The sequence below is a fragment of the Aythya fuligula genome, chromosome Z (genome assembly GCF_009819795.1).
Source record: "Aythya fuligula isolate bAytFul2 chromosome Z, bAytFul2.pri, whole genome shotgun sequence".
Classification (NCBI taxonomy): Eukaryota; Metazoa; Chordata; class Aves; order Anseriformes; family Anatidae; genus Aythya; species Aythya fuligula.
In genome coordinates, this window is record NC_045593.1 from 52,974,583 (window position 1) to 53,001,947 (window position 27,365).

The following is a 27,365-nucleotide window of genomic DNA, read 5'->3' on the forward strand; positions in this document are numbered from 1 at the left end:
CACACTTTCAAGACAGATGGTTTTATGTAGAGGCCCAGACTGTGGAAACGAAAAATATGAGGAGAAGGAGGAATGGGTAGTGTTAAAAACTGTAAATAAGACCAATGCATTTCAAATTACATTCTGGTGGAATATAAAACAGTGAAGGTGAAATATCATCTGCAATAGCAAAGCAAGAGGAAATGAGAGAAAACCTGAACAACAAGCAATGGAATAATTACATCTGACGCATCCCTGTTTCCCATAGAGGGTGAAAAGATCCAAAGGCTCGTAGTTGAGCAGCAATGACACAAGGTCCTCTTCTGGTGAAGTCAGTGAAGACACTGCTGCTGACTTCACCATGATAAGGTTCGAAGTTTGAAGGACAAGTGCTAGATATCTGCAAACTAATAACCTTAGAAAAAGATCATCTGTCCATGAAAATTGCCTTGCCTTCAAGGAATTTGGGCGAATTTTGCCAGCCTGCTCTGTGTGGGGATCCAGCCATCTTACTAACCAAATGCAGCCATCACTGCACAAAATGATCATGGGAAAATGAAGGAAATGATGGAACACAGCTTAACTGTGTTTATTTAAAATGAGTGTTTCTTACTGATGCTGAGTAATATTTTCTCACGCTGCAACTACTGGCATGAACAGTGCTAATCAACAGGAGAAGGAGCACTCAATCTGGCCGCAAACAAAGGCTGCTGAATTTCATTATAGCTAAAAGGGAGTTTCAAGGGAGGCTTCTGGAGTCCAGATGAACACTTAAAGTGATGGGGAACCCTCTGCTTCCACCGAAGATTTATTCCTGAAAGTAATCACTTTCCCTTTTTCAAATGTGTACCTTGAGCACAGCACAAGCCTCCCTCTCGAGGCTTTGCCGTCAGGCTATCCTTTTCATCAAGAACAGCTCAGGCTTCCCTAGAAAATATTTGAGCTTGAAGTCTAAAAATCCATTCCTCTCCCAGTTCCTTGTCACATATTTTCCAATACTCATAAGCTATAAATAGAGACAGATGGAGAGAAAAATAAAGACGCTCATTCCCTTGAAACCTCTTGGGCCAGAGGAACTTTCTGGCAGGAAGCAATGGAAGAATGATAACTATTTTGTTTCTAAAAACCTTTGAGTTGTTCCTCCTAAGTAAGGCCAGCTGATGTGTAAGACAGTCAGCTATTTTAGTACTGTCATGGAATTGGCCAAGGAGTTGCTGAAATGCTAATTCCTTTTGACAGAAGCCCTGTAAGTCAACTCTAGACAATTACCTCTGGAACTCCCCAAAAGACAGACTCCAACCGTGGCAAATTTTATATGCATACAGAAAGACACAGAGACGGTGACTGTTACTTGTATGGTGCCAGCTTCAGGGATACACCAGGACTACTAGAGACAGGTTTTCACAAGTCCATTTTGACATCCAGATACCCACCCGTAGTCAGGAGGAGACTTGCTTTGAAAATGTGCTTGTGGGGTTTATTCCAAAGACCTGGCACTTGTCCTTGAGAACCGTTTCTGATCCCTGGCTGTCGTTCAGCAGGTTTTGGTCGTGCAGCTTTCTAGCCTTCATCAAATTTCAGTGAAAGAAACAGAGCTTTTGCAAGCATGTACAGTTGGAGACAGGTTGACCATATTTAACTATCAAGAATGCTATGTGAGAGATGAATTATAATACGTAAGCAATTTAGATTACATGCAATTTACATGCAATTTCAATTATATGCCACTCTCAATTCTAATGCAAACCTCTTCATTGGAAGTAACAGTTACACAGACATGCAAATCAGCCACTAAGCCTACATTACTGTTGATGGTTTTCACCTTGCGTATTTTGTACTGATGTAACAAGCCACTTAAATGCAGGAGGTAGAACTCAAGGCTTTTGTTTTGCCAGGCATGACTACCAGACTGTTTGGTCATTGGATTTTCCTAGTTTTGGAAAAGAAAAGAAGAGGCATGACAGCTTTTGGAATAGGTCGTCGGCCCATATGAACTAGCACAGCTTCTTTAAAGCAAATACTGCTGTTGTTGTTGTTTTCCCCCTTTTGGAAAAGAAATAAAAATCAGTCTGTAGTTCTACCAAAAAGAAACAATAAATTCTATGATTTTTTGATAGATCCTATGGACCTTTCAGTTTGGTCAAGAAGTAGCTTTTAATTGCATAAGCGTGAGCCTAAACATGCTGTAGACTGCCTGCATCCATCTGCTTTCAAGCCAGGGCAGCAGTTGTGTAGGCAAAAAGTGCATTTACAGAATTAGACAGCTGGTTAAGATTGACTAGTTAACGATCTCTGTACTTACCAGTCTTCTCTTAACCTTTTGCTCGCTGAATTACTTGACATGTGTGATATTACTGCCATCTCTGTCATTACTGTCCAGACTGCCTGTGTTTCAAATTCTGTATTTGTGCAAAATGCTACAATACCTTCCACCAGCAGATGTCTCTCAGGCTGTGCAGAAGCACAGTCTGAAAGCATGTGTTGCAAGACAGAAAAGAAAACTGAACAGCTACAAGCCCTGTTACAATTCCAGGATGTGACATATGTAAATTTTAATGAGCGCGCCTCAGCAGCCTAACTGCTCCATATGAGAAGTATTAGGGCAAAGCCGAGTTCGATGCATCAGACTCCCTGCACTAAATATTGAATACCTCTCGCTGTTTCGCAAGAGGGTTCCTTTACTCCATGCATAGCTACTTGTCTGCAAGATCCTCCAGGACTGCTTCCGGCTGTATAAATTAAAAATCCAAACTGAGCAGTCTGCTCCTGCTTTCAGGCTGACAGGAATACCTTAGTGTTGCCCAGAGTACATTGCTTTATTGATACCACTGCCCATTTTCCAGAGAAGGTTGAAAACCCCAGCATTAATGCATGTATTTTCAGATACACTCTAGAAAAAAAAGCCCAGATGGTGGCAGGAAACACAGTAACAAGGCAGAAAAAATGAGAGTCTGGAAACAATCCAACTATTTTTTTCCCCAATTTATTTTCAAATATGAAAGTTAAAAAACATAATCAAGGCTGTATGCATAGAGAGCATGGTGATGCAGAGCTTGCAAGGGAAAATGTACCGCTCAGACAATTAACCAAGTCGCAGTCTCTTCCTCCCTTATGGGGGTACGGACTGGAAATAGTGGAACCACAAAGATAAAAAGGGAAATTACCTCCCAAAATGAAGAGAGCAGTTTAATGAAAAATTGAAGAAATTAATGAAAAATTGAAGAGAGCACTTCAGGCTCTCTCCTACACAGGGCTTACACAGTTCAAAGGGGATGTGCACCACCTCGCACACCTCTCAGCAGCACCAGTAGTGTGACAACCATAACTTGAGCTTTAGGAGGGAGGGACTGCTTGGTGTGGAGGCTGAGCAGTGGAAGGCAAGTATTTGTCATTGCAGCTGGACTGTCACTCCATGCATAACACTTTCCACATTCTGGTTCGTGGTGTCCTAAATAAAGACCTAGAGCAGTATCTGTGCCAGTGTAACACCATGTTCTTACTGTCAGGGTAATCAACTTATTTGGTTTCTTTTATTAGTATCTTAGCCATGAAACACAAAATTTATACACACCTATTGTGCTCTACACGCTGATCTTCAGGTTCACGTCTGTCTTAGCTGACAGCAGGAGGACTTCTCCCTTCTTAAATCAAGCATGTTGCGTGTTTACATGACTTTATTTTCACTTTCTTTCTGAACCTTTCTCCCATACTTTGCAGGATGCCACTAATCCTTACATACTGCTCTATGTTGCTAGAGCTCCTAGGACTGACTGTCTCACAGGGAAAGTCATTTCATTATTTTTAAAAATAATTGCCGTATTGTTACGTTGTATTGTGAATGTCAAAGGGGATCAAGGAAAATAAGGAAAGGTGGAAAAAGAGTTTCACTTAGCAGGTAATTAAAAATCTACCAGTCAGAGTATGAACAAAGAGTTGCCATGGCTTAACAAGCTACAGTTCATCAGTTGAAACACATTTAACTAAGCAAGCCACTAATACAAAACAGAACAGGTTAATTTAATCTATTTTTGGTTAAAGGCTCTGTTAGGTGATGATAGCAAGAACAGAGAGGGAGCATAAAGTGAGAGCAGCATGTATGTGTTGATGGAAGTGTCATGGCTTAATTACCAGCAGAGAAAATTTTAAGAATGCCTGTTCCATAGGAAGAGGAAGACTTAAAGGACACTTAGGCATTCAGCTTCAGTCACTGCCACTGGGAATTGTGGATGTCATTTCCCACTGTGCTCTTTCCCTCTCCAAATCCCTATGAGAAACAAGATGTTCACAATAAAGCGGAGCCAGAAATTGCCACAGCAAAGCCTATTCTCCAGCTGGATCCTCAGCATACCCATATGGGCTTGTAAATACATGTTGGAAAAGCCCTAAATAGAGCGCTTACAAGACAGAATGCAACCACTCAAAGAAGATTTCATGGCTGAGGAAATAAAGGCTTTAAAATGTGCCCAAACATGCATGTGTAGAAGAGGATATGAAGGCTCCAAAGAACTGTCCTTCTTCTTTCTCTTTCCTAGACTAGGTCTAAAAGCAGAGGCCCATGAAAACCCAAAACCCAGCACCCCTCTCACCTGATGGCGAACCAAGGATGCCCAGTCCCTCGCTAGGTGTGTACAGTGCAGAATCTCCAGGCCAAGAGTTTGCACTCCCAAGATGGAATAAAATAAATGCTTTCAGCATCTTTCCAAGCACCCCCTGTTAAGTGTTTTCAGGCTAAATCTATAAATGAGCATAGATAGAGCCTTCACTTTGCTGCCAATGCCTAATCACACAGAACTGGAAACAGAATCTGCATTTTTTTTAATCTTACTAGCTGTAACACATATTAAATGTTTTGAGGGCAAACAAGGACTTTTTTTATTTGATGTGATTCTATTTATTTATTTATTTTGCTACAGGAATGCCATCACAGTTGGTGAGAGGCACACCATAGGAAATGCTGACCCAACCTTTTTCATGGCTTATCTAATTCCTTTGGCAAAGACCTTTGGTTGTTAGAGCAAAACTGTTCATGTCAAGTTCTCCAGACAATTCAACAACAGTATTCAGGCTATTTCGCAGGTTACACTGGAGTCACCTGATCCATCCATTTCATGCTGCATTTATTGGCTGTATGAAAGAGCATGCTTTTGTGTGAAAAAGAGCACACTAAGCAGCAAAACTTCTGCACATCCACAAACCAATCATAGCAATATGAGGCAAAACAGCATAAGTAAAGGAGAGGTCTGTAGCACTATTGTAGTTTAGTTTCACTAAACAGTGTAACAAGGGGTCAGGTACTCTAATTAGATGCACAAAGGCCATGGAGGGTGACCCACTGCTTTCCACTGCTCACATCAAGGCCAACCTTCATGTTTAGCAAACATGGCAGAAGGGCTCCCAGCTCTGACTCCTTTGGAAGATAGCTGCCAGGTTTTGGAGTCATTCAGATCACACTACCCTCTGTCCTTTCAGGCAATACCCTTGAGAGGGGCCCCATGGTCTGAAGAATAAGAAGACTCCCCTTCCTTCACTATATACATTTCTTCTGGATACTGAAGCTTTGTTACTGAGGTAGAAGCTTAGAACAGGATCCATGTTCTACTCCCATTTTGCTTTGTCTTTCAGCAGTGTTTATGTTTCCATGCCATCAAGCAAAAGGCAGGTGAGGAAAAGCTCTTCCCACTTGCTGAAGATGCTCTGTTCTTGTAAAATGAGAAGTAAAATTGTGTGAGTTTGTACAAGATTAAAAAAAAAAAATCAATACCCTCTTTCTGTTTATAACACTGTGATTAAACAGGTACTCTTAGTATCAATTTAACATTTGATGGGAAAAAGAATGGGACTGTAAATAAGACTGGGCCTTTTTTTTTTTTTCTGTCTAAAGATTTTTGAGGTGTTCCAACATGAGAATAATGCATATTTAAATGTATCTTTCATCAAGAAATAACAAAACATCCATTCTGACCAAACTATCTGTGCAATAAAGGCAAGTAATACTACCAAGTGACCACAACCTGATCAGGTGATAATCTTTCTTCCCACTACCTAATATTTCAAAATACAGTATTACAGCAAATTTCCAGCTGAAATTTGATGATTCTTTCAAAAACATATATGAGCTGAAAAAAAAAAAAAAAAAAGACACATGCATATTATTCACAGAGCAGATATTTGCTGAAAGTTTCAGTTATTCTGAAAGTGTGCGTTTTCAAGAAATGACAGCCTCAAAGAAAATTTTCTGCTATTACCTAAGCAAATGGATAGAATGAAGTTGAGGAAATTACTTTTTAACCCCCTGAAAATCGTAATTTTGGTTAAGGTTTTTACCACTGTTCCTTAATGAACAATTTTCCATTAAAAAAAAAAAAAAAATCCATTAAAAAAATCAATTTTCCAATTAAAAAAAAAAAATGTTAGTATCTTTAATTAAAACAAAGGGAAAAATCAGTTTTCCTAAATCAAAATCCAGTTTTTACAAGAAAAATATTCATTGGCTTTTTACGCTACCCAGAGTTAAAAACAATTTCCACAATATAGCTTGCTTGCAAAAAGAAATTTCCTTTCCGTCAAACCCATTTTCTGCTGCGGAAAAAATAAATAAATAAATAAATAAATAAAACCTCAACAGAACAATGATGTCCAACACTAAAAGTAATAATTCATGTGTCTAGAATATGCTTTCATCTTGGCTCCTGAAAGCATTCTACAAATAACAGACTGACTGTACAGGGGCAAAAGACAGACTTATTTTATAAGAGAGGAAACAATAACATGGCAAGGGCCCGCTTTTCAGAAGCAAGCATAAACATTACTACTACAATACAGGATCCGCCCAAAGGTCTCTCTAGCCCAGTAGACTTTTGTTTACCTGGTAGGGTAGTTAAGTAGGTACCGTGTAAGGTGGGTTTTCTAGGGCAAAGCTAATCCTTTATGCTCCAGATCAACACATCCAGATCCCTGTAATTTCCCAAATGGAGGAGCCTCAACTGCATAATTTTTGCTAGCAGGAAATTGTCAGCACCCTTCCCTGGCTAATAGGGGCTGCCAAGAGTAGATGCCAAGAGAAATATCTGAGAATAGGTCAGGCAGGCACTGTATAATTTACCCATAATGCTCTCCCTGACAATACACAATAAGTCCTACCTGAGTCAGAACTGATACCTAATTGATTTCCATTTTTGGCATGCACAAATACCTCTGGCCATGCAACCAACAGCTTAATTATAGATTGTGGGGAAAAGGAAAAAGGAAAAAAAAAAAAAGTAGTAGCTTTTGTGTTTGCTCCAAGTCCATTGCCTACCCCTTTTACTTACATTTGTCTCACTGCTGTATTATGAGAAAATCTTTCCATGTGCATCTGTTTCAATTACTGTCTTACAGACTTTTATGACAGCCCATGTTCTTCTCTCTCTTCTCCAACAGCTTTATGCATCACTCTCTGTGCAAAGGACATTCCATAGTTTTCATAAATTTTCTTACTCTTTCCTTTCACCTTAAAAATAAGTAAATAATTAAATTAACTGTTAGCCTCACCAGCGTGATTCCCCCAGAGAAGCTCCATATTGCCCACGCTAGAAGTGGTTAAAATCTGTACTGCCTGGCATGACTACTTGACTGCATACCAAGAAGCAAGGGCACTTTTTATTAAGAGCATCTTGTTCAATGCGCTCTGTCTGTCTGATGTTAATGAACTACTCAGACATAATTCCACTCTCCTCTACATCATTTCAGCCAGGTTCTTTACACCACAGGGTAAAATAAATAAATAAATAAATAAATAAATCGATCAATCAGCACTGTTTAAAGATAGCAGCACATCTCATTAGTAACATGAAATGCTTGATAGTGTTCTTGTAGTTCCTGATGCAAACATATTCCCAGGGGTCTTACCCAGCTTGACCTTCTTGATCACTGCTTTTCCTTACAGCATTGACGCTCTAATTTCATAGATATCCATATAGACCAGCTACCGGCTCGGAAATGTAGCATCTCCTCTTAGGTCAGCAGCAGCAAAGTTGTACTAGTGCTAAGAAACATATTGCTGGTTCACTTTTGACAGCAGCCTAAGTTTCCTCTGTATGCTGTAGTAATAGTATGCTGCCTAGCATTTCCAGGAGTTATTCCTCTTCCTCTTGACTCCTTGTGTGCTTTCAGTTTGCTCCAGTTTGTTCTGAAGCTGATTAGCCTTGTGCTCAGTTCAGTTTGCATTTGAGGACAAAAACACATATATAGCAACACACAATTTGGAAACCTGTTTTCTTTGTTGATATACAGCAATTTCTCTCAACAGCAGTGCACAGTTTTCTTTTCTGAAATCTCCCTGCTTTTCTTTTCATAAGTGTGGGCTTTCAACATTTAAATTATTTTGTTGCCACTTGGTAAACTCTTTAGCATTTGGCCTCTGCATCTTACTTAAGAAGAGATTTTAGCATTGACATGTCTCATTTTTTTAAAGAGCCTTTGTCTTTCAGCTTCTTCCAAACTCAGTTCCGATCTGCTTCGTGCCAAACTTAATCACATAAAGGTTCAGTCTGAAAGAAGTACAAGCTTTAGGTGAAGATTAGGGAATGAAAAAGTGACCAATATATTTGATTTATAAGGAATTATTCTTTTGGCAAGACTCCTCTAAACTAAAGCCAGCTACAAGACATCTCAGTTACACTTGGAAGAGATGGATCCATATGAATCCAAATGATCCTGAACTTTTTAATCCAAAAGGTGAAGTATAAGGATAAAGCACATGTGTACTAGCTACAGGAGAGGATACCCTAATTACTGGAATGCAAATCTTAGGAAACACAAAGTCTAAATTACCAGGCTCTGAAGACTAAACTCACCATTGCTGAGGTTTGCTATGAGCTAAACATATCATGTGGAGTTACCTCGCTTCATTTTCAGCTGCTATACTGAATTAAAGGGACCTAAAAATATATGGGATAATTGGATTGAAGCCAAAGAACATGTCTCAACTAATACAAGAGCAGCTGCTCTGAAAGATGGGAATCTTTACTAGGCTTCATACTTTTCTTTTACTCAACTTTGAAATATCAAGTAAAGCTCTAAGCCTCTCTCTAGACACATAAGCCAGAATGCAAACATCAAGAAAAAAAAAAAAATCATTTGCACAACAACAGCTTACTATGGGAGAGTCAGAACCAAGTTTTAGTGCATGATGGGTGATTGGTAAGATAGCAAATTCTAATGCAAACAAGGCTTGAACTTGTCCCACCTGTAAAACGGGAGTTGCCATGAGACTGTGCTCCATTCAATACAAAATTCATTTTTCCACCTTGGATTTTTCTGATATTCTGCCATGACTATACAGGAACCATAAAAAGTCACATCTTCAGCTTGCTTAGTACAACTTCCTTTTCAGGTGCCTTAAAGGCATACTCAAATTCCACTGACCAATACCCGTAGTATATAGAGGATATAATATGCATAGTAGATGCATGCTTCGATCCTTTACGGTTCATTCACAAGAACTAAAGGCCACTGGCACTATCGGTTTCCAGACAAGGCTGTCTTAACCACCTTGACAGCATGCTCCAACTCAAAGAAACATTAACAAACTAATTTGTTCTTCTGCTGCTGTTGTTGTTGGGCATAAGCATATATTATTAGCCTTTTAGACTTGGTTGAAGCATTTTTTTATTTGGTATAGTATTTTCATCATCATACCTAATTTATCGCTCAAAGATAAAAACCCATTTGCAGACCAGAGTGCAATAGGCTGTTCTTGCCTGAGAATATTGCAATATTCTCCATACGTATTAACAAATGTTACCTGTTCCTTGATGGACAATTTCATACATTTCACAAAAGGCTTTTGACTGCTTAATGGGGCAGTTTTCTCACAATAAACGTCAAGCGCTATTTACATAACATTTTTGATTGTCATCTTAATGTCAAATGCTGCTTCTCAATTCTTGTGCTTTATAACACTGCTTAGCCCTTATAAATGAAGATTGTTCCTTGCGTAAAGCTTGCATTCACTGTCTAGCTTGTTGGAAGATGTTGAGATGTAGCACAGCCCTTATGTTGTGCAGATCCTGATACTTACAGAAAACACAAGTTTCTAAGAATCATAATTCTTCAGCAACTGTACCTTGCCTAATAGTACACTGAAGAATTAAGGTGAGAATGAAGGCACTATCTGTATGAGGCCCTCCTGTCTGCACCTCTTTCCACTAAAATGAAATGAAAAAGATGCAGAAGAGGGAAGAATACATTTATAATTTAAAGAACCTTTGGTTCTGTTCATGAACTAGATCTTTTGGTGTTTCTTCTTACAGAAACTGGGCACATTTAAGAGAAACGAAGATCAAAAAGAACCTTTGTATTAATCAGGTGTAGGCCCTTCCAACCCCAGAACTCTCTCAAGCTTGCATTTACATGAGCAGTTTCAATTTTTACCAGGCTAATGCTAAAATTATATACAGCCAACTAGTTCACATATGCAGCTCTGCTAAATCTGACATGCTTTACCCAAAACAGAACATTTACACTGATTTCTTACCAGTCTCACAGGTAAGATAAAGAACTACCACCATGAAAGCTAGAAAACAGTGAAGTGTGTATTGAAGGCATCCTGGGTACGCTGCATTAAAGCCTCCTGTGGAATTCAGGTTAAAACATAAGCAACTGGCTTTTTTTTTTTTCTTTTTTCTTTTTTTTGGGGCGGAAGGTATTGAATAAGTAAATAAGTAATAAAGCTTAATAGTTGACATAATACTTGCATATAGCTACTCAATGTGGAGTTCTTTTGAACAGCCATCCTAAAGAAGCCTGTGAGGTCTTTAAACATGACCGTTTGTTTTCATGATGCTTACAACAGGATTGCTTTCAGCATAGTGTATGTTTTATTTCCTAACAATACACACTTCAATATGCTTTGTATTTATTTTGAGATGTTCAGTCAAGAAGAAAATAAAACACTTCTATTTCTTTTAATATTGTGGTTTTTAAGTCCAGAGTGAATAGAAAGCCATATATTCACCTTCAAACTGTAAACTAGTTCAAGAATTAGTCAATGTGTATTTTCACATTTATTTGGGGTAAGAGTAGTCAGTCATCAGTCAGTATTTCACAGTTGTGCAACACAATTCCATACCACAATCCAATTAGATTAAAAAACGTCCCAAAAATTTAAAAACAGTAAACATACAATTTTTGCTGGTGTTGCTGAATAAACAAATCGATCATTAAGTAGAAAGTTGACAGCTTCAAGCTTATCCAAGCTACAAAACCCTGAGACACCCTGCAAGTGTGACTCCATGCATTTATATACAACTGGACACACACAGAGTTTGCATATAAAATGGCAGGAACACAATTACTACTTTGTTTAAAGAGCTGGAGGTTCATTTTTGTTATTCTTCTGTGCTGAAGTAAGTACTCGGCTTAATTTTCAACGTAGCACACATTTGCTATACAGCTGAATTCCAAACTGAACTCAAGGGATTTGGTCACTACCAAGGAACTGTGGCTCAACGGGCACAAAAGAAATTTCTTGGATGCTTTTTTTTTTTTTTTTTATGTACAGTACTGGTGACAGTTTTTCTGAATTTAGATCTGTACCTGGAATTAGAACATTGCCTTTTCAAATCACACTTGCCTTCACATTCTCCTTGGCATCCCTGTGCAAAGATTAACCAACCTCCTTTTGCTAAAGAATACTCTTCAAAGTAGTACTTTCCAAAGAATCGAATTCTGTAAAAATAGTTTAATACATTCTAAAAAATGGCACATCAAATAAAAGATTCCTCTGAAAAGATTAGAGTCTTATAAAATATAACATCTCAGAAATGTTAAAGTTCCCAGTTCTGAGCTGTGTATGACTTGCAACTGCTTCACATCACATGTAAAAGAGAAGCAGCAAATTTCAGCATTAATAAAACAGTTTCAGTGCTTCTGGTATTAACTGTTCTTCCCCAATAGCACCAGAGGTAACTGCTAAAAACTAGTATTGGTATTTATTATCAGCATGTACAACAGAGCAGAACTGATGATAGACAAGATAAATATGCTGTCCAGTATTCTTTTTGAAAATGTTTGATAGTTTGGCTTTGAAAAAAAAAATTATGCTTGGATGGAAGTGCAGGCAAAGATGTCTCATCCCAGTCAAACTGAAAGATATTACAAACCACATAAAAATCACATATGTAACATAAAAATATATAAATATCAAACGCTTGCAAATAAAGTGTCAAAGTGAGCCAACAACAAAAATATTGGTGTTTCTATCTGCTAACAGTAAAGATTTTTAAAAATACTAGTAAAGCACTCTTATTTTGAAAAATAGGAAAATGCAAAAAATATTTACTTAAGTGAAGAAAATCTAGACCAGTGCAAAGTGAATTACAACAGTAATTCCATTATTTTTCTAGTTAAAGGCATTAGTTTGGTACATTTTCATGGTTTTACAGTGTGATGTGATTAAGCCTTAATCAGGTGATGATTAACTAAAGCCTTTCTTACTTGAGACATTTTACTGTGAACACTTGGCAGTTCAAGTTCATGTTATCCAAATGAAACACAAGAATCAAGAAAAAAAAAAAAATGAAACAAGTGATAAACCAGAAAAAATAGCAAAGCTGATTATCACATTTTGAAACTCTTTTTAGCATGTAAGCATTTAAAATTACTAATAAATAAAATTAAAATTGAGTAAACTTACAACCACTATAAAAAAATTGTACTTTTACACTTACAAATCCAACATGTTCATTCAAACATCTGAACACATTCCAGAAGCAAACAAAACGCATTCTGAAGGCAAGTAACACCACCATATTACACAGCCCTACTCTCACCTCATAAAATATTCTTTAAAAAAAAATTCTCAATCAGCCTAATCTGACATGGAAATATCTTTGCAGGTTTTCAAGGATTTTAAGTCACTTATTCTGTTTTCTTTGCCTGTCTCTTCTTAACACCATCATCGGACTGTTCAGAGGAAGACTGGTCACAGACTGAAGAGCCATTGGAAGATGTAGCACCTTCGCTTTTCATTTTGGGTGGAGTTTTTGGCAAGCCGAAGAATATATAGCCTAATGCAGACTCAATGGGAGCAAATGGAGACGTTGCAGATCTTGTCAACATCATTTTTACCTATGAGTAACAAGGAATGGTCAAGTTTCATTAAAACTTTTAATGGCTTCACAACAGTTTGAACACAAGTTCTATACTGAACCAACGTACAGCATTCCAAACTTGCTACATCATAACAAGAGTCTACGCAATGAAGGGAAATATGGTCATTTTAGGTTGAAATCATCAGTGAATGCTTCTCTTCCTGACCTACACTCTTAAAAAAAAAAAAAAAAGTAAAACACTTTTTAAAGTTTTTTTTTAAACTTTTATTTGTTTAGGTGAAACATCAGCTTAAAGTCTTGGCTCCCTAAAGAAAATTCTCTAGAATTAAACTCATGAGCAACTTCACAGAAATGAGACTGGCAACCACCACTTTAAGATATTTTCTACTCTGCTCAACAGCAGCTCTGAAGTTTTAAAAAATTCTAGCCTTCTTTTAACTCAGAGACTACACTCTTCTTATTAGCTAATAAATCTCAAGACAAGCATCATCCTGGAAACAAACATGACTAAAGGGGTCAAAGCCAGAAATTAAGTGATGCTGTGTAAGAAAATACCATTATTTACCTTTAATACATTAACTTCACTAATTTTACAGCAATGTAAACATACATAACTTATACATAGACAAGAACCTATTTGGTTTGTTTTGCAAATCCACAGATGACTGCACAGGTACAAGGTGGGCATTAAGCAGCTAGCAACAAGCAGAGAACAGGACAGTTCTTCTCCACATACATGAGCTGTCTGAGATTGTGGACATTAAAACCTACCATATCAACTGTTGGGTGCCAATATTCCTGATTCCTTCCCCCTCCATACACTGAACCTATCAGCATAGGTCTGTTCTGTCTATGTGTAAAAGACTAAACACAGGTTTAAGGCAGTAGCAGCTGTCCTCCCCTTCCAAAAGCAAGCATTATAAACTGCAGTATTATGTTTGAGGACACGTTTTGCTCTGAAATGCTGAAAAAACATATTTTTTTGTTATTCTGTTATTTGCAACACTTTCAAATTCTTACCTTGGAAACTACAAGAAAGATGGTGTACAAAAACATGAGGTTGTGTCTTGCTATTGGCAAGTATTGGCTATGCTGAAGAGTGAAGAGAACCGCTCCTATCAAAGTTACCTTCACTGGGCTGGAAATCAAACAAACAACGTTAATTTCTCTTCCCTACTCCACAGTGAAAGATACCATGACCTAACAAACACTAAATGTTCTTAGCATGCAAAGCAATTACTTCTGAATAGAACACATGTATACTTGCAGTTATGAGGTCCAAACCCTAGGTATTATTAAACTAAGACCTTCACTTTATGTATTATTATGCTTACAGCATTGTGGACAAGCATTAAGTTCAGCACTGATTTATACACCAAGCAAACTCATATTTGACAAATCCTCTTCAAATCAAAATGCATTCTGATGTCTCTATTCAGTCTCTACATATCAGCTTGCTCTTCCTCTTCTCCCAATGTGTCTTACTGAAGAGTTAAATTACAAAGCTTGCGCTACTCTAGCAGTGCTTAAAAATACATTCTCCTATACTCTAGGTGTTAGTTATTCCAAGCAGCTGCTGCAGGTGTCAAAGAACAACTCCATCCATGTCTGATTCCACTATGATACTCCACCAGTTTTAGGGTTGTGGTCTGCTCATGCTTGACTTGAGCCAGGTCAAGTATTGGTATCACATACCAATCTTGTTATGTTACCAAGTTTCACCAAAACAGCTCTGTTGACTTGCAACATGTGAAGATTTACAGTTTCAATGTACTTTCATCACAGTGGTATATCACTTGACATGTATGCAGTCAGAAAACAAAAGAGTATGAAGAGAGAGCACTAAAATACTGGCAGAAGAATTCTGCACTTAAGCTGTATCTATAATAGAAGGGCAACATTCCTGTTACCACAAAGCATCTATTCATAGACAAATCCTTTAGTCTTTTCAGTAACTCACAGATTTCTGCATTTACTTCCTGCTTAACAAAAAACAAAACAAAAAACTAATTCTGTGTAAAACTATCTTATCTGATTGCAGAATATTTTATCCTTTAAATTTCATAACTTACTTCTATTTAAGTTTTACATATTGAACAGAATTTAGAAAGAACAGTACTTTTTGAGCTATTTTGAGTCTCACATCCACCACAGAAAAGCAGGATATATGCTAATCAGTAATCAATGTTCTAATGCTGCACCTGTAAACACAGTGCTATTACTAACAGTGACTACTTTCTTCTGGAAGTCTGGTAAAAAGACTGCAGACACCTAGGCACTGACTGAGGACAAGTAATTCCCTTACAACTTTCTCTTCCGTTATTCTCTATTCCTAAGAGTAGCTGCAGAAAAGATTTTTTTTTTTAATTATTGTTTCTAAAGACTTGAGAGTTACATGGGAAAGATCAAAGCCATTTTGGGAAATTACTAAAATGAGCTTATCTTAACTTACAATAGCTTGTGGCTTTCTAGCCTGCCTCAATATTCATTTTACTGTCTAATCTAGAAGCCATGTAATTTTCCATTCTTTGCTTCTGCAAGAGAAGGCACTTTTCTTGTTTTGCAGTATAGAAAAGATGTGTTGCTACTTTTTTTTGCTATATTGAACAACCAGTTTGTACCTTCTCAAATAATCAATATCTTTGGAGGAAAACAGTGCTTGCAGAGGAAGCAAGAGTGACAATACTCAAAGGAAGCCATATTGATGATGTTCAGAACATGCACTAAAAACACAGTCCTTACTCATATACTTGTAGTACCACTGGCCTTTCATTTTGGATAGAAAACCATGTCCCTACAAGAGAAACTGACTCAATAATGTTTACCAATAAATTCCAACAATTTTCTAGCCATAATTTTTATTGACTTCTTCCAACTTGGTATTCTTGTGCTGCAAACCTAAAATGACCAAAACATTTGCTAAAATTATCAAATATCAACAACCAATCTTTCATACGACAAATATCAAGCATCTATTACAAACAATTGAATTTTTATTAATACTTTCAATCTTTAAATCTGAGCCATTACATGTGAGTGTCAACATAAGGAATTAGTAAAACAGCTGTTAACAGATTGAACTTCATTATAAAAAACTTACTAGGACATCTTCAGTAGTTCATTAGTTTCAGGTTTCCACACTCCTCTCACCAACTGCTCGAAGTTGGAGATTAGGCCACCACCAGCTCCTGAAAATCCAGAGATTAACAGTAAGCCTCTGCTGGCATGCTACCACTGCTGCACAGCCTACTACTGCTCCCAGCAAAACTCATTACACCAGCTGCCAAATGTGGCACCCAAAGCTCACACTTAAAGAGATTAATTGAATCTTTCGTATGTGCATGACTTGAGTGACCAATAAGAAACCTCAGAGGTTTAGCTACTTAGAAAGAACATAAGGTTCACCTTTTTGTGATAATATCTGAAATGACACACTGATCACTGCAAACAAATGTTTGAATTGACAGAGAAAATCTCCAGAGAGGCTTGTATCATTCCATTATTCTTGTAAGCATCTAAGTACAGGGAGTGTCACTATAAAGTAGGAGGATTCTCCACAGGAAAAGGGTGGATATGTTTTTAAGTTAAAAAAAGGCAAGACATAAGCAAGTGTTAGACACTCTGGCCAACAAGATTGATCTGCATCATAACCTGTAAAACTAATGCAATATATCTTCACGTTAACATGTTGTTTCCCAAAGCACAACAGCATCAAGCAGATAGAATCAGGAGCTGCTTTACTACGTCCTGAAATGGTTCTGGTTTCGTGACTGTAAACACAGCTGCTAGGGAGGGAGCTTGCAGAGACATATTCCAAACAGCAGGCAGGCAAGAAGGGTCATTCCTGTGTTTAAAATCAGCTCCTGTTAGCAATCCCAAAAGCTAAAAATACAAGCTCTCTTCTTCAGCCACATGCAAGGAAAACAGTTCTGAAGAGATACGATGGAAAGTTTAGTGACAGCACTGGAGCTACATGGGAGATTTACTTCTTTATTGCCATCAGTCGCCCATTCTAAAAGTCCTCAGAAGACCTTCCAAAGAGACAAGACGAACTTCCCTTGGAGTCATGCAATGTCACCCTTAATCCAGGCAGAAAAACTGACTTCTCCCTTGAGGGGATAACGGACTGTATTAGGACCTTAGGATCATACCCACCACAGCAAGGAATGGTGCTACAGATATGCTGAAAGGCTAAACATTTAAATACCACTCCAAAACTTCATAATTCATCAGAAGAAGTTGTTATATATGTTACCTCTGGCCCAGCCCACAGCTATCATGACAAGCCAGGCGTCTTCGAAGTGACTGTCTGCATGTGCAACGCCAGCCACTATTTTCCAAGTCCTAGTCACTTCTTTCATTCCTGCAACTAGAAGCCGAAGAGGGAGAAATGCAAAGCACCGGCAGAATATGTCTTCTGGGCAGTAAAAGACAAGATACCTGAAAATCACAACGAAAAAAAAGTGTTATGAGCTTTCAAAAGCTTTTCCTAAGGAATTCACTTTCTAACACATTTAAAGATATTTCTGGAATACGACTAGCAATATTTAATATATTACTGATAGTTCAATGCCTTATACTGCACATAGAGAAAATAAATGAAATGCTTTTGAGTATGTTTGAGCTGTTGCACCAAAATCATGAAATGATATTTAACAGTGTACTTGCTGCAACGCTGTCCCAGCTAAGAATTTATTAAAGTACATCAGAAAGATTTACATTTTCACACAATATCCCAGGTTAGAAAGAACCCACAAGGATCATCAAGTCCAACTCCTGTAATTCCTTTTATTGTTGTATAGTTTATATATCATATTTACATAATAAAAATTACTGAATTATTGTCACACCTTTTTTTTACAGGATTAAATCACATTGGTTAAATTACTTGCAGACACTATCCTTTCCTACTGATAGGTACATGGAATTATATAAGTTCAGCAAGAATGCCTCCACTTGTTAGAATCACGTCAGATGAAATGCACAGCTATTTTCAAACCCATTTCACATCTTAGTAACCACAGATTCTAGCTTTTCCAGCTTGCCAATTACAAGCACATTTATTTTTTCAAAGCGTTAAAAGCAACCCAAAGGTGTACTCAATATTTAATATCTTTTTCCAACTTGTTCTCAAAACAAAGTAAAGATGGCTAACAATGAGGTCCTAAGCTGACAGTAAATCTTAAGTGAATAGATTATGCAGTGCTTTATTTTATCTCCTCAGTCTCAAATTTCAGTTCTTAAACAGACAAAAAACATCCAAAAAAACCATCTGTATTAGCACAGGAATAAGACAGCAATAAGTAAGTGGTGAAGGCAGAAAAAGCCTCTAAAAGATGGTAATGTCTTTTCTAAAAAAAATACTTGCCTCTTGGTTTAGGCTTCTGAGCTCAATCCTATCTACCAAAAACTTCTAGGGCTGTATCTTTTTCCTCAGGCAGCAAGGCATAGATGCACCCCTTTATCTAGTTTACCTTATTAAAACTAGTGGCAGACACCATAACCAGGAAGACTCATGCTTCTTGGTTAGAGATTAAAAAGCATGAGAGCACTTGGGTGTTTTGTTGTTTGCTTGGTTGGTATGTTTTTGTTTGGTTTGTAGTTTTGTTGTTTTCCTCAGAAAAAAATGCTTATCCTTAACAGCAGAATGTCGGGATGCTTCCTCCACAGGAAGGCAAAATTTAACTGAAGTCCTATCCTAATTGTATATTTGCTTTTGCTGCAGTGTATACAGTTTCTTGTCATGGCAAACTTAAAAAGCTTTTTTTTCTTCAAGACCTCCCACACTGAAGCATGCAATAGCCTACTTCTCACATACAAGGAAGTTATTGGAATTTACATTAATAGCTATGTACTGCTTCGACAGTCAGTTTTAGTATCACTTTTGAATAGCTTACATTCCTTCCCTTTTTTCCTATTGTAAATCCAACTGCCTTTGTAGCAATGAAGCTTCAGCTGGTATTAATTCAAGGATGTATACAGAGCATGTACTTTAATGGCTACTGCTAATAGCCATTTAAGCTATGTACTCAGAGAACACTAACCAGAATCAACTTACAATTGTAAAATGTGGGTTTAGGACACTGAAGCGCACATAGCTGGATTTGTCTGGAATAGCACGGCTATGCTACCATACCGTTTTTGTCTATAATTTCTGCTGGCAACACTTGCTAACAGTAGATGTCGCTGTCCTACAGACTATTTAGGAGCATCTCTCCAGCACAGCACAACCCCTTTTATTTTCCAGTTTTATGTGTAACTTGGGGAATTTTGTTTCATGTGATTTGAGACCAAGAATTAAAGCCATTATACTAATGAAGAGAGAACTTTGTAAAACTAAGAGCTTGAAGGGTTTCACAGCATTCACAGGTTCTTCTTAAAACCTCATTTTATTTGAGCATAGCAGGTCAGATTTGCCCGTATTAAGTTCAAATGAAAGCATGTTCTGTTCACCTGTACTCCTAACTCAAGTATCATTTGTTAAAATAAGCAGTCATGTTGCCCACACCAGACTACTATGAACCAGAAGCAGATTCCATAAACTTTGTTGTTCTGCATGTTTAACTGTATATTACTCATTTCACTGATTTGCTTCAATTAAATTTGTCTGCCATCTTCCATTGCAACATGAAGACCAGAACGCTAAAACAGATACACACATATAAATATTTACTTTCATTTTAATGAATTCACAATTATAAATCTTAAGTGGCAACAAGGAATAGATACTGAAGGATTTCAAGCAGCTAATATTCTTCCAATATAGGAATTTAGATTTTTAAATTCAAAAAATCCACAGCTGATCCCAAATTTTGTTAAAGTAGAGGGTTTTTCTCTATGATCGCTCTCTGGAATAAATGAACTCCACTGCAAGGCAACCTTTGTATGAAAATATTATTTATGAAAGTATTATTTATGAACTCCAAAACAGGCCAAATTGCTGCCACACACATACCTGACTTCCCATTCAGCTCTCTACTGGCTTTCACTACCACCCCATCCATTTGGGAAAACAGTTTGGGAAAGGGCAAAAGATTAAAAAAAAAAAAAAAAAAAGATGTCAGAGAGCAGAGACCAGAAGATAAAAAGATCCATGTCTTAGTTTACCAATCACAGAAAAGTGTAGGAATTTTACTTCAGCCAGGTTCAAAAGCTGTCACTGGCAAAACTAGATGGCACTTATGAATTCTTTATATTCAGAAAAGCAATAACTCGAGTCCATTTTATTCCAGAACACATTTTCATCTGCTTGACCAGGAATACTATAAAAATCTAAGAAAAGTCTAGTGACTGAGTATTTCATTATCAACAGCTCATAAAAGTTGCTCTTATGAAAAGAGCACATTTCACTCCTACAGAAAGGGTTCATACCATTTTTTTGCTGCAATGACTTCTCTGACGGAGTGACAGCTTCTAAATCCATGACATTTTTAAGTTGAGCTTCTGATTTACATGGAAACTTGCTGGTATAGTCTTACTATTTACAGTCAAAGTACAGTTTCCTCTAACCAATAATACTCGTCTAACTCAATCGTGGCGGCTTACCAGACTGAAGATGCCAGTAGAATATTCATGCCTTTTGCCAAAAATGCTACTGGAGGTTCTCCAAGCATCAAGGAAGACAAAACAGAACCACCAAAGCAACAAAGCATAGCACTAAACCAGCAGGCAAACGGACTTCGGACTGAAACATCCACAGCTCCTAAAACAAACAGAAAAGAGGCATAAACAGAAACAAACATTGGAGAATCATGTCAAGTCTTAAGTCATCATTTTTCAAGTCATGCAATCTTACATCGTTTCTTTAGATCATGAAAAATCCTGCAGAAATCTGTAGGCCTTCACAAGAAAAGGCCTCCTAAAATAAAAGTTTCAGATGACACTGACTTCAGTATGTATTACCTAAATAAAAGAGAAAGACTGACCCTGTGTTCTCTCAGTATCTTTTGTGGGTTGGTTCAGTGTAGCTACCTGCCTACCAGGAAGCAAAAACTTTCAGAGCACAGCTGAGACGGTTCATTGCTAAAAATTTGTTGCAGGTACAAAGTTGCTTTTTAATTTGCACTAAGTACATACAATTGGCCTTGCTGTCCTAAAAAGGACAGGTATTACAACAGATACTTTTTGAAGGTTACGCTACAGCTTCCAATTCTGCTTTTGAATCTTTATGAATACAAGGTCACTTTTTTTTGTGTTTGTTTTTTTTTTTTTTTTCCCAACACCCTCCTAACAGTGTTCTCTGGGCAACTACCCAATGCAATTAGGCAAATGTTGTTTCACCCGCAGTTCTGAGCAAATAAAAAAGGTTACTCAAAGTCTTATAATATGGGCTACGAACATGATTAGAGGACTGGAGCACTTGCCATATGAGGACAGGCTGAGAGTGCTGGGCCTGTTTAGCCTGGAAAAGAGAAGACTGAGGGGAGAGCTTGTCAATGTGAATAAATATCTGAGGCAAGGGTGTCAAGTATAGATCTTGTCTTTTTTCAGTTGTGCCCAGTGACAGGACAAGAGGCAACAGGCACAAACTGAAGCGTGGGAGGTTCTTGCTGAACATGAGAGGGCACTTCTTTACTGTCAGGGTGACAGAGCACTGGGACAGGATGCCCAGAGAGGTTGTGGAGTCTCCTTCTCTGGAGATATTCAAGACCTGCCTGGATGCCATCCTGTGCAACGTGCTCTAGGTGATTCTGTTCAGCAGGGGGTTTGGACTAGAAAATCTTCAGAGGTCCCTTCCAACCCTGCCCATTCTGTGATGCTCATTATTAAAAGCACCAACAAGCATCCCAGCTTATATTGGAAGTAATGTGGCTGGCAGGACTACTGAAGTGACAGTCCCTCTGTACTTGGCCCGGGTGAGGCCACACCTCGAGTGCTGTGTTCAGCTTTGGGCCCCTCACTACCAGAAGGACATGGAGGCCCTGGAGCATGTCCAGAGCAGGGCTATGAAGCTGGTGAGGGGCCTGGAGCACAAGGCCTGTGAGGAGCGGCTGAGGGAACTGGGGTTGTTTAGTCTGGAGAAGAGGAGGCTCAGGGGAGACCTCACTGCTCTCCACAGCTACCGCAGAGGTGGCTGTAGCGAGGCAGGGGTTGGTCTGTTCTCCCAAGCAACAAGCAGTAGGACACGAGGAAATGGAGTTGTCAGTGGAGGTTTCAGTTGGGTATTAGGAAAAATTCCTTCACTGAAAGGTTTGCGAAGCATTGGAACAGGCTGCCCAGGGAGGTGGTTAAGTCACTGTCCCTGGGGGTATTCAAAAGGCATGTAGATGTGGTGCTTAGGGACATGGTTTGGTAGTAGACTTGGCAGCGCTCAGTTAACGGTTGGACTTGATGATCTTAGAGGCCTTTTCCAACCTAAATGATTCTATTATTCCACTAAAAGCTTGTTAAAAGTTTCATTTATTTTGTTATCTTTAGAATCTTTAAAATTAATCATCCTTTTAAAATTGCAATTCACGTATGCCAGAAGAATTCTCAGTATCAGAAGATTATGCTGGAGGAAAGGGAAACCTTAACGTGCTTTAAGGGGAAACAACTCTTTATCAAACCAGAAATATCTTGAAATAGTTGTTTTGACAACTTTATTTCCTTCCACTTCAGGAGTCCATCACTGCCACAGCTTCCCCTTTACAAAGATGCAGAGCTCCGTTTGCATGAAATAGTTACTTTTTTCATAGTCTAAAGGATGAAGGTTACCAAATCAAGGATGAAACCTATGGTCTGCACCAAAAAGAAATGTGGTGTTTGATTAACAATTCAGAAGATAAGCTTTTGGATTTTCAAGAACTTTAGTGGGAAAATAAGGTTCTTACCAAAGATCAGATGCTCAAATATTTCAAAGAGAATACAGCACTCTCACTATAATTCACTTTAGATAGAAGTATTGACAAGATTGTTCTAGTTTAGTGTTGCTACAGTACTACAGCACAAAGTGGCCATTTAGAGGAGAAACATCCCAAACTTTATGGGGTAACAAAAAAAACAGGTAATGGCCGCAGCCACTACAGATCACAGATCGCAAGAGATCATGTGCTGCTACAAGAGGCGAATATTGCTAATACATCAGCAGCTGCATTATACACAATCTTTAACTCTTAGCCTGATGTAGTACAGGAAGTAGTCCGTATGGTAATCTGATTTTGGACCAAGACTGGTAACCATATTATGACAGGAGGTTCCACATGCAAGAATTGTCAGCGTCCAGACCGCACTTAAATCTTACACTTCTGACATCCATCAGCAGGTGGGTCTGTACCAGCCTCTTTCTTTAGTATGAAGCTTCTCACCTTGCATTAGCAGAGAAGTAATCATCTTAACATCTTACTGGTGGCCTCCATGAGAAGACTGCATTACCCTCCTCCCTCCCCACAAATGCAGCATGGCCAAGAGCTAGCTAACAGAAAGCTTAATTCACTTCACCAGGCATTTGGTCAGATTATTGATTTGGTCACTTCTTTTTTATAAAATCAATTCAATTAACTATTAGAGCTGTTTTAAAATCAGTTAGCTGACTGTTCTCTTTTCAGTTTTATTCCTCTCCCTTTCAGCAACCACTGCTTCTCCACTCTTGCTTTGCCCCATGACTAACAGCAATTTCCAGTTTTTAGGCCACGCACACTAATGACTATTATTATTACCAGATTGCCCTCTAGACAAAAGCTTGTAAATTTCTTCAGTAAGCTATTAAAGGACCTCACGATTTTTTTTGTTGGTCAACAGAATTGTCTTGGCTCATGCACCATAATTTTTTAATTCCATAGCTGCTTTCTAACAAGGAATATAGCCAACATAGAAAGCAAAGGGTCAAAAAATGCTGATACTAATTTAAAGCACATCTTTTTTGCGCTGCTACCTAAATTATAAATGAGATGTAGCCTTTCTGAAAACAAATTTAATTTTCAATAGGTCACATTTTTAAACAAGAGGTCACTTATATTTGTCCTCTGATGCATCACAAAGAAATAATGAGGCATCATGCAACCACAGAGGATATCATCTGCCAAAAGGCCTCTAGTCCTGGTGCATACATTAGAAAGCACAGATACAGTTCCAAAATACAAGGACTACTGTTGAATGCAGTTTTAAATACTATTTCTAGATAATTGTAATAAAAGCCTTGGTGGCTAGCTCTTTCTGTAAGTAGGGTAAGATCTAATTTATGCTTCCCAATGTGTTCTGAACATGCAAATGATCGTACATACCACATATACATCTAAAGAGCAAACCTAAAGGACTTGTAGAAGTTTTTCCAGCACCCCTATTCAACTGTACATACCATGAATTAAGCTAAAGCTTTCACAGTCAGATTTAACTCAGCAAAACTACGCCAAAAAGCAGTAGCTCTCTTCAGATAACTTGGATCACATCACAGAAAACTTCCAAGACCAAAACCAGCACATTCCTTCCAAACAATGCTGATCCTCAACCCTCAACACCTTTTGATGCCTCTCTGTCCCCAAAAAGAAAATTGACCCAAAAGAAAACTCCAACTGGAGCTACAAATGAGTAATTCTTAAGCAAGCTTAAATGTACTAATGAAGAACTTCCAGTTTAACATGTGAAAAGCAACATGTTGGTTGTCACCACGGTAGTTGTCAGCACCCACAAGACAGCAAAAAAATTTAATTGAAAGAACTGGGAAAAATCCCAGTTGGTAGGTGCTCATCCATGATACAAATGCCCACACTGACTCTGAGTTTAAGGGTTGGCATTTTAATGAGATAGTACTCTGGGATAAAACAAACGTGGCTCTGGCTTGACCACAGGCTTCCTACATGCTCAATTACCCAAGTATCCATTTGTGAAAGAAAGCTACACTTCAAATTTCCAAGAATACATGGTAATACCTAAGAAATAAAAGATCAATGATAATATTAGCCATCCTATTTCATAATGGCTGCTATTTCAATTATGATTTAATGTTCAGTTCAAACCGCTTGCGAGCAAGAAACAGAAGAGCACGCAGTCACCTGAATTAAGTTATTAACAGTGAGTATTAGAGAATACTCCAAAGTTCTGAACTTTCCAGCTGTTAAGATGAGAAGGAAAAATGTTTCACTTTCACTGTCCCAAAGTGCTGTCTCACTAAAACTGCTACGTTACACGTCAGCAAAGTAGATCAATTCCTCCCACCCCAGTCCCCAAATCTGCATCCACTTCAGAAGAAAGTTTAAAGATGGTGCATTATAATGTCAAATTCCTTTGGACAGAAAGTCTCTTCTCAAATGGAAGAGTTGTATTACACAATGTCTCATGTCAGCACCCAGAAGCAATTTTAGTAGTAGTAACAAGATCTGTTGAAGATGCCAGCATACATAAACATTTTATATCGGCCTTTACAATTTGCCAAGTGCACTTACTCAGCAGGAAGTAAAAATTCACCTTGGCACATTTAGGAAGTGACCAAAGCTCTCACCAAACAGAGTGCTGAGCCTTAAAAATTTGAAGCAAGCAGTAACTCCCAAATCTGCTCTATAATCTCAAAAGCCAGCTCAGTTTACTACACCGTCACCAGCTGGGATGCAAGGTTACCACAACTGTCCGAAGTCACTTCACAAGTAGCTACTCTAAACACCAAAATGAGGCACGTCTCCGTGCTTATGACAACTAGAACTAGGTTTGGGGCTAACAATGACAGTGGAAAAGATTTTCTGGGGCAGAGCAAGGAGAGATTGAAGCAGAGAAGTGTCACTGTGTGCACTCATACCGCTCCCAAAACATTGTCAGTGAAAAGCTTTCCCAGCTTAACTGTATGAGATATGAGTACAGTGTGAAGTCATTAACTAGAACACACCCAGCCCATGACAATCCTGTGGCAGGTCTCCTACCAGAGAGAATTGCCTGAGCACCTTTCTGCTTAACCAGGACACCAGAGGGATATTAGGGGGCGAGCAGAGCAGCTCCTTGCACCCCCCGTAACAGTGCCTGGCAGCGAGGTGCCTGCCAGCCGCACTCCTTCCCTCCACGCAGAAACCCGATTTCAGAGATTTCTGCCCTTTTATTTCTGGGACGTTTTAAGCCTTCTAACTGTGATAAGATCTCCAGCAGCCGCCTGGGCTGGTTTCCCTTGTGCCCCTAGTGAGGAGGAGGCAGGAGGAGCTCGGCTGGAGGCAGCCAGCGTTTACAGACATGCGGCTTCACCAGCACCGCAGGCCGTATTTCCACGCTGAAAGAAGAAAAAAAAAATGAGAGAGAAAAAAAAAGGGGGGGGGGGAGGAGGTGGGGGGCAGAGCCCTCGAGTGCCTCAGTCCCCCCGCAGCCCACCCCGCTCCCCGCGGGCAACCCCCCGCCATTTCGCGCAGCGGCTCCGGCTCCGCCTCGCCTGGCCCCGCCTGTCCCCGGCAGCCTTCCCCGCTCACCCCGCTGTTCCTTCAGCGCCATGACGGAGGCCACGTAGTGCGCCATGTCGAAGAAGGGGAACATGGGCAGGTGGGAGAAGGCCAGCGGCACCTGCCCCAGCTCCATGGCGCCCGCGGCACAGCCTGGGCCTCGGCCGGCGCCGTGCGGCAGGGGAGGAGCGGCGGTGCCCGGCGAGCTGCCCGCCCCCGTGCCGGGCTGCCCCCGCTGTCCCCTCCCCGCTGGCCGGGTGCTCTTTTTTAGCGCTTTCTGCTGGAAGATGTTTCCCCAAAACCCGCTCATTCATCGCATATTAAAGTCCTGTCAGCCTTCAGTGTGGTATACAGCTGTCGTGGTTCCGCTCGAGTGGGCAGGCGAGCTCCACCACAGCCGCTCTCTCACTCCCCCTCCTCAAAGAGGAATGGGGAGAAAATATGTGAAAAGGGCTCAAGGGTTGAGATAAGGACAAGGAAATCACGCAATAATTATTGTAACGGGCAAAACAGACTCAGCATAAGAGATAGTAAGATTTATTGCTCGTTACTAACAAGCTAGAGAAGTGAGAAACAAAGGAAAAAAAAAAAAGCACCTTCCTCCCCATCCACCCTCTTCCACCTCCTCCCCCCGAGCGGCGCAGGGGAACGGGGGAATGGGGGTTATGGTCAGTCTACAGCACTGCTTCTCTGCCGCTCCTTCTCGGTCACTCTCGTCCCCTGTGCTGTGGGGTCCCACCCACGGGATGCAGTCCTTGATGAACTGATCCGGCGTGGGCTTCCCACAGGCAGCAGCTCTTCCAGAACTGCTCCAGATATGGGTCCGCACCACGGGGTCCATCCCTCAGGAGAAAACTGCTCCAACCTGGCTCCCCTACGGGCAGCAGCTCCTGCCAGGTCACCTGCTCCTGCGTGGTCTCCTCTCCACGGGCTACAGGTCCAGCCCGGAATCTGCTCCGGCAGG

General features: G+C 39.4%; 1 protein-coding gene across 1 annotated transcript; it reads right to left on the reverse strand.

Annotated features, from left to right (window-relative positions):
- Positions 1-12,682: 12,682 nt before the first annotated feature.
- TMEM38B (transmembrane protein 38B) lies at positions 12,683-26,537 on the reverse strand. The gene is made up of 6 exons (XM_032206312.1): positions 26,432-26,537; positions 20,619-20,775; positions 17,329-17,513; positions 16,174-16,261; positions 14,094-14,211; positions 12,683-13,089 (listed from the first exon to the last, which is right to left on the reverse strand). The coding sequence occupies exons 1-6, from the start codon at positions 26,535-26,537 to the stop codon at positions 12,880-12,882; spliced, it is 864 nt and encodes a 287-aa protein (XP_032062203.1). The 3' UTR covers positions 12,683-12,879.
- Between the last annotated feature and the right edge of the window lie 828 nt (positions 26,538-27,365).

Bases quoted from the DNA above. Each gene is read 5' to 3' on its own strand.
- TMEM38B (XM_032206312.1), bottom strand. From the start codon at position 26,537: ATGGAGCTGGGGCAGGTGCCGCTGGCCTTCTCCCACCTGCCCATGTTC. The intron at 20,776-26,431 runs GTGAGCGGGGAA...TGTTTGTTTTAG, and splicing joins GGCGCTGAAGGAACAGCGGG to GAGCTGTGGATGTTTCAGTC. The intron at 17,514-20,618 runs GTAAGCCGCCAC...TGTGATTTTCAG, and splicing joins CTACTGGCATCTTCAGTCTG to GTATCTTGTCTTTTACTGCC.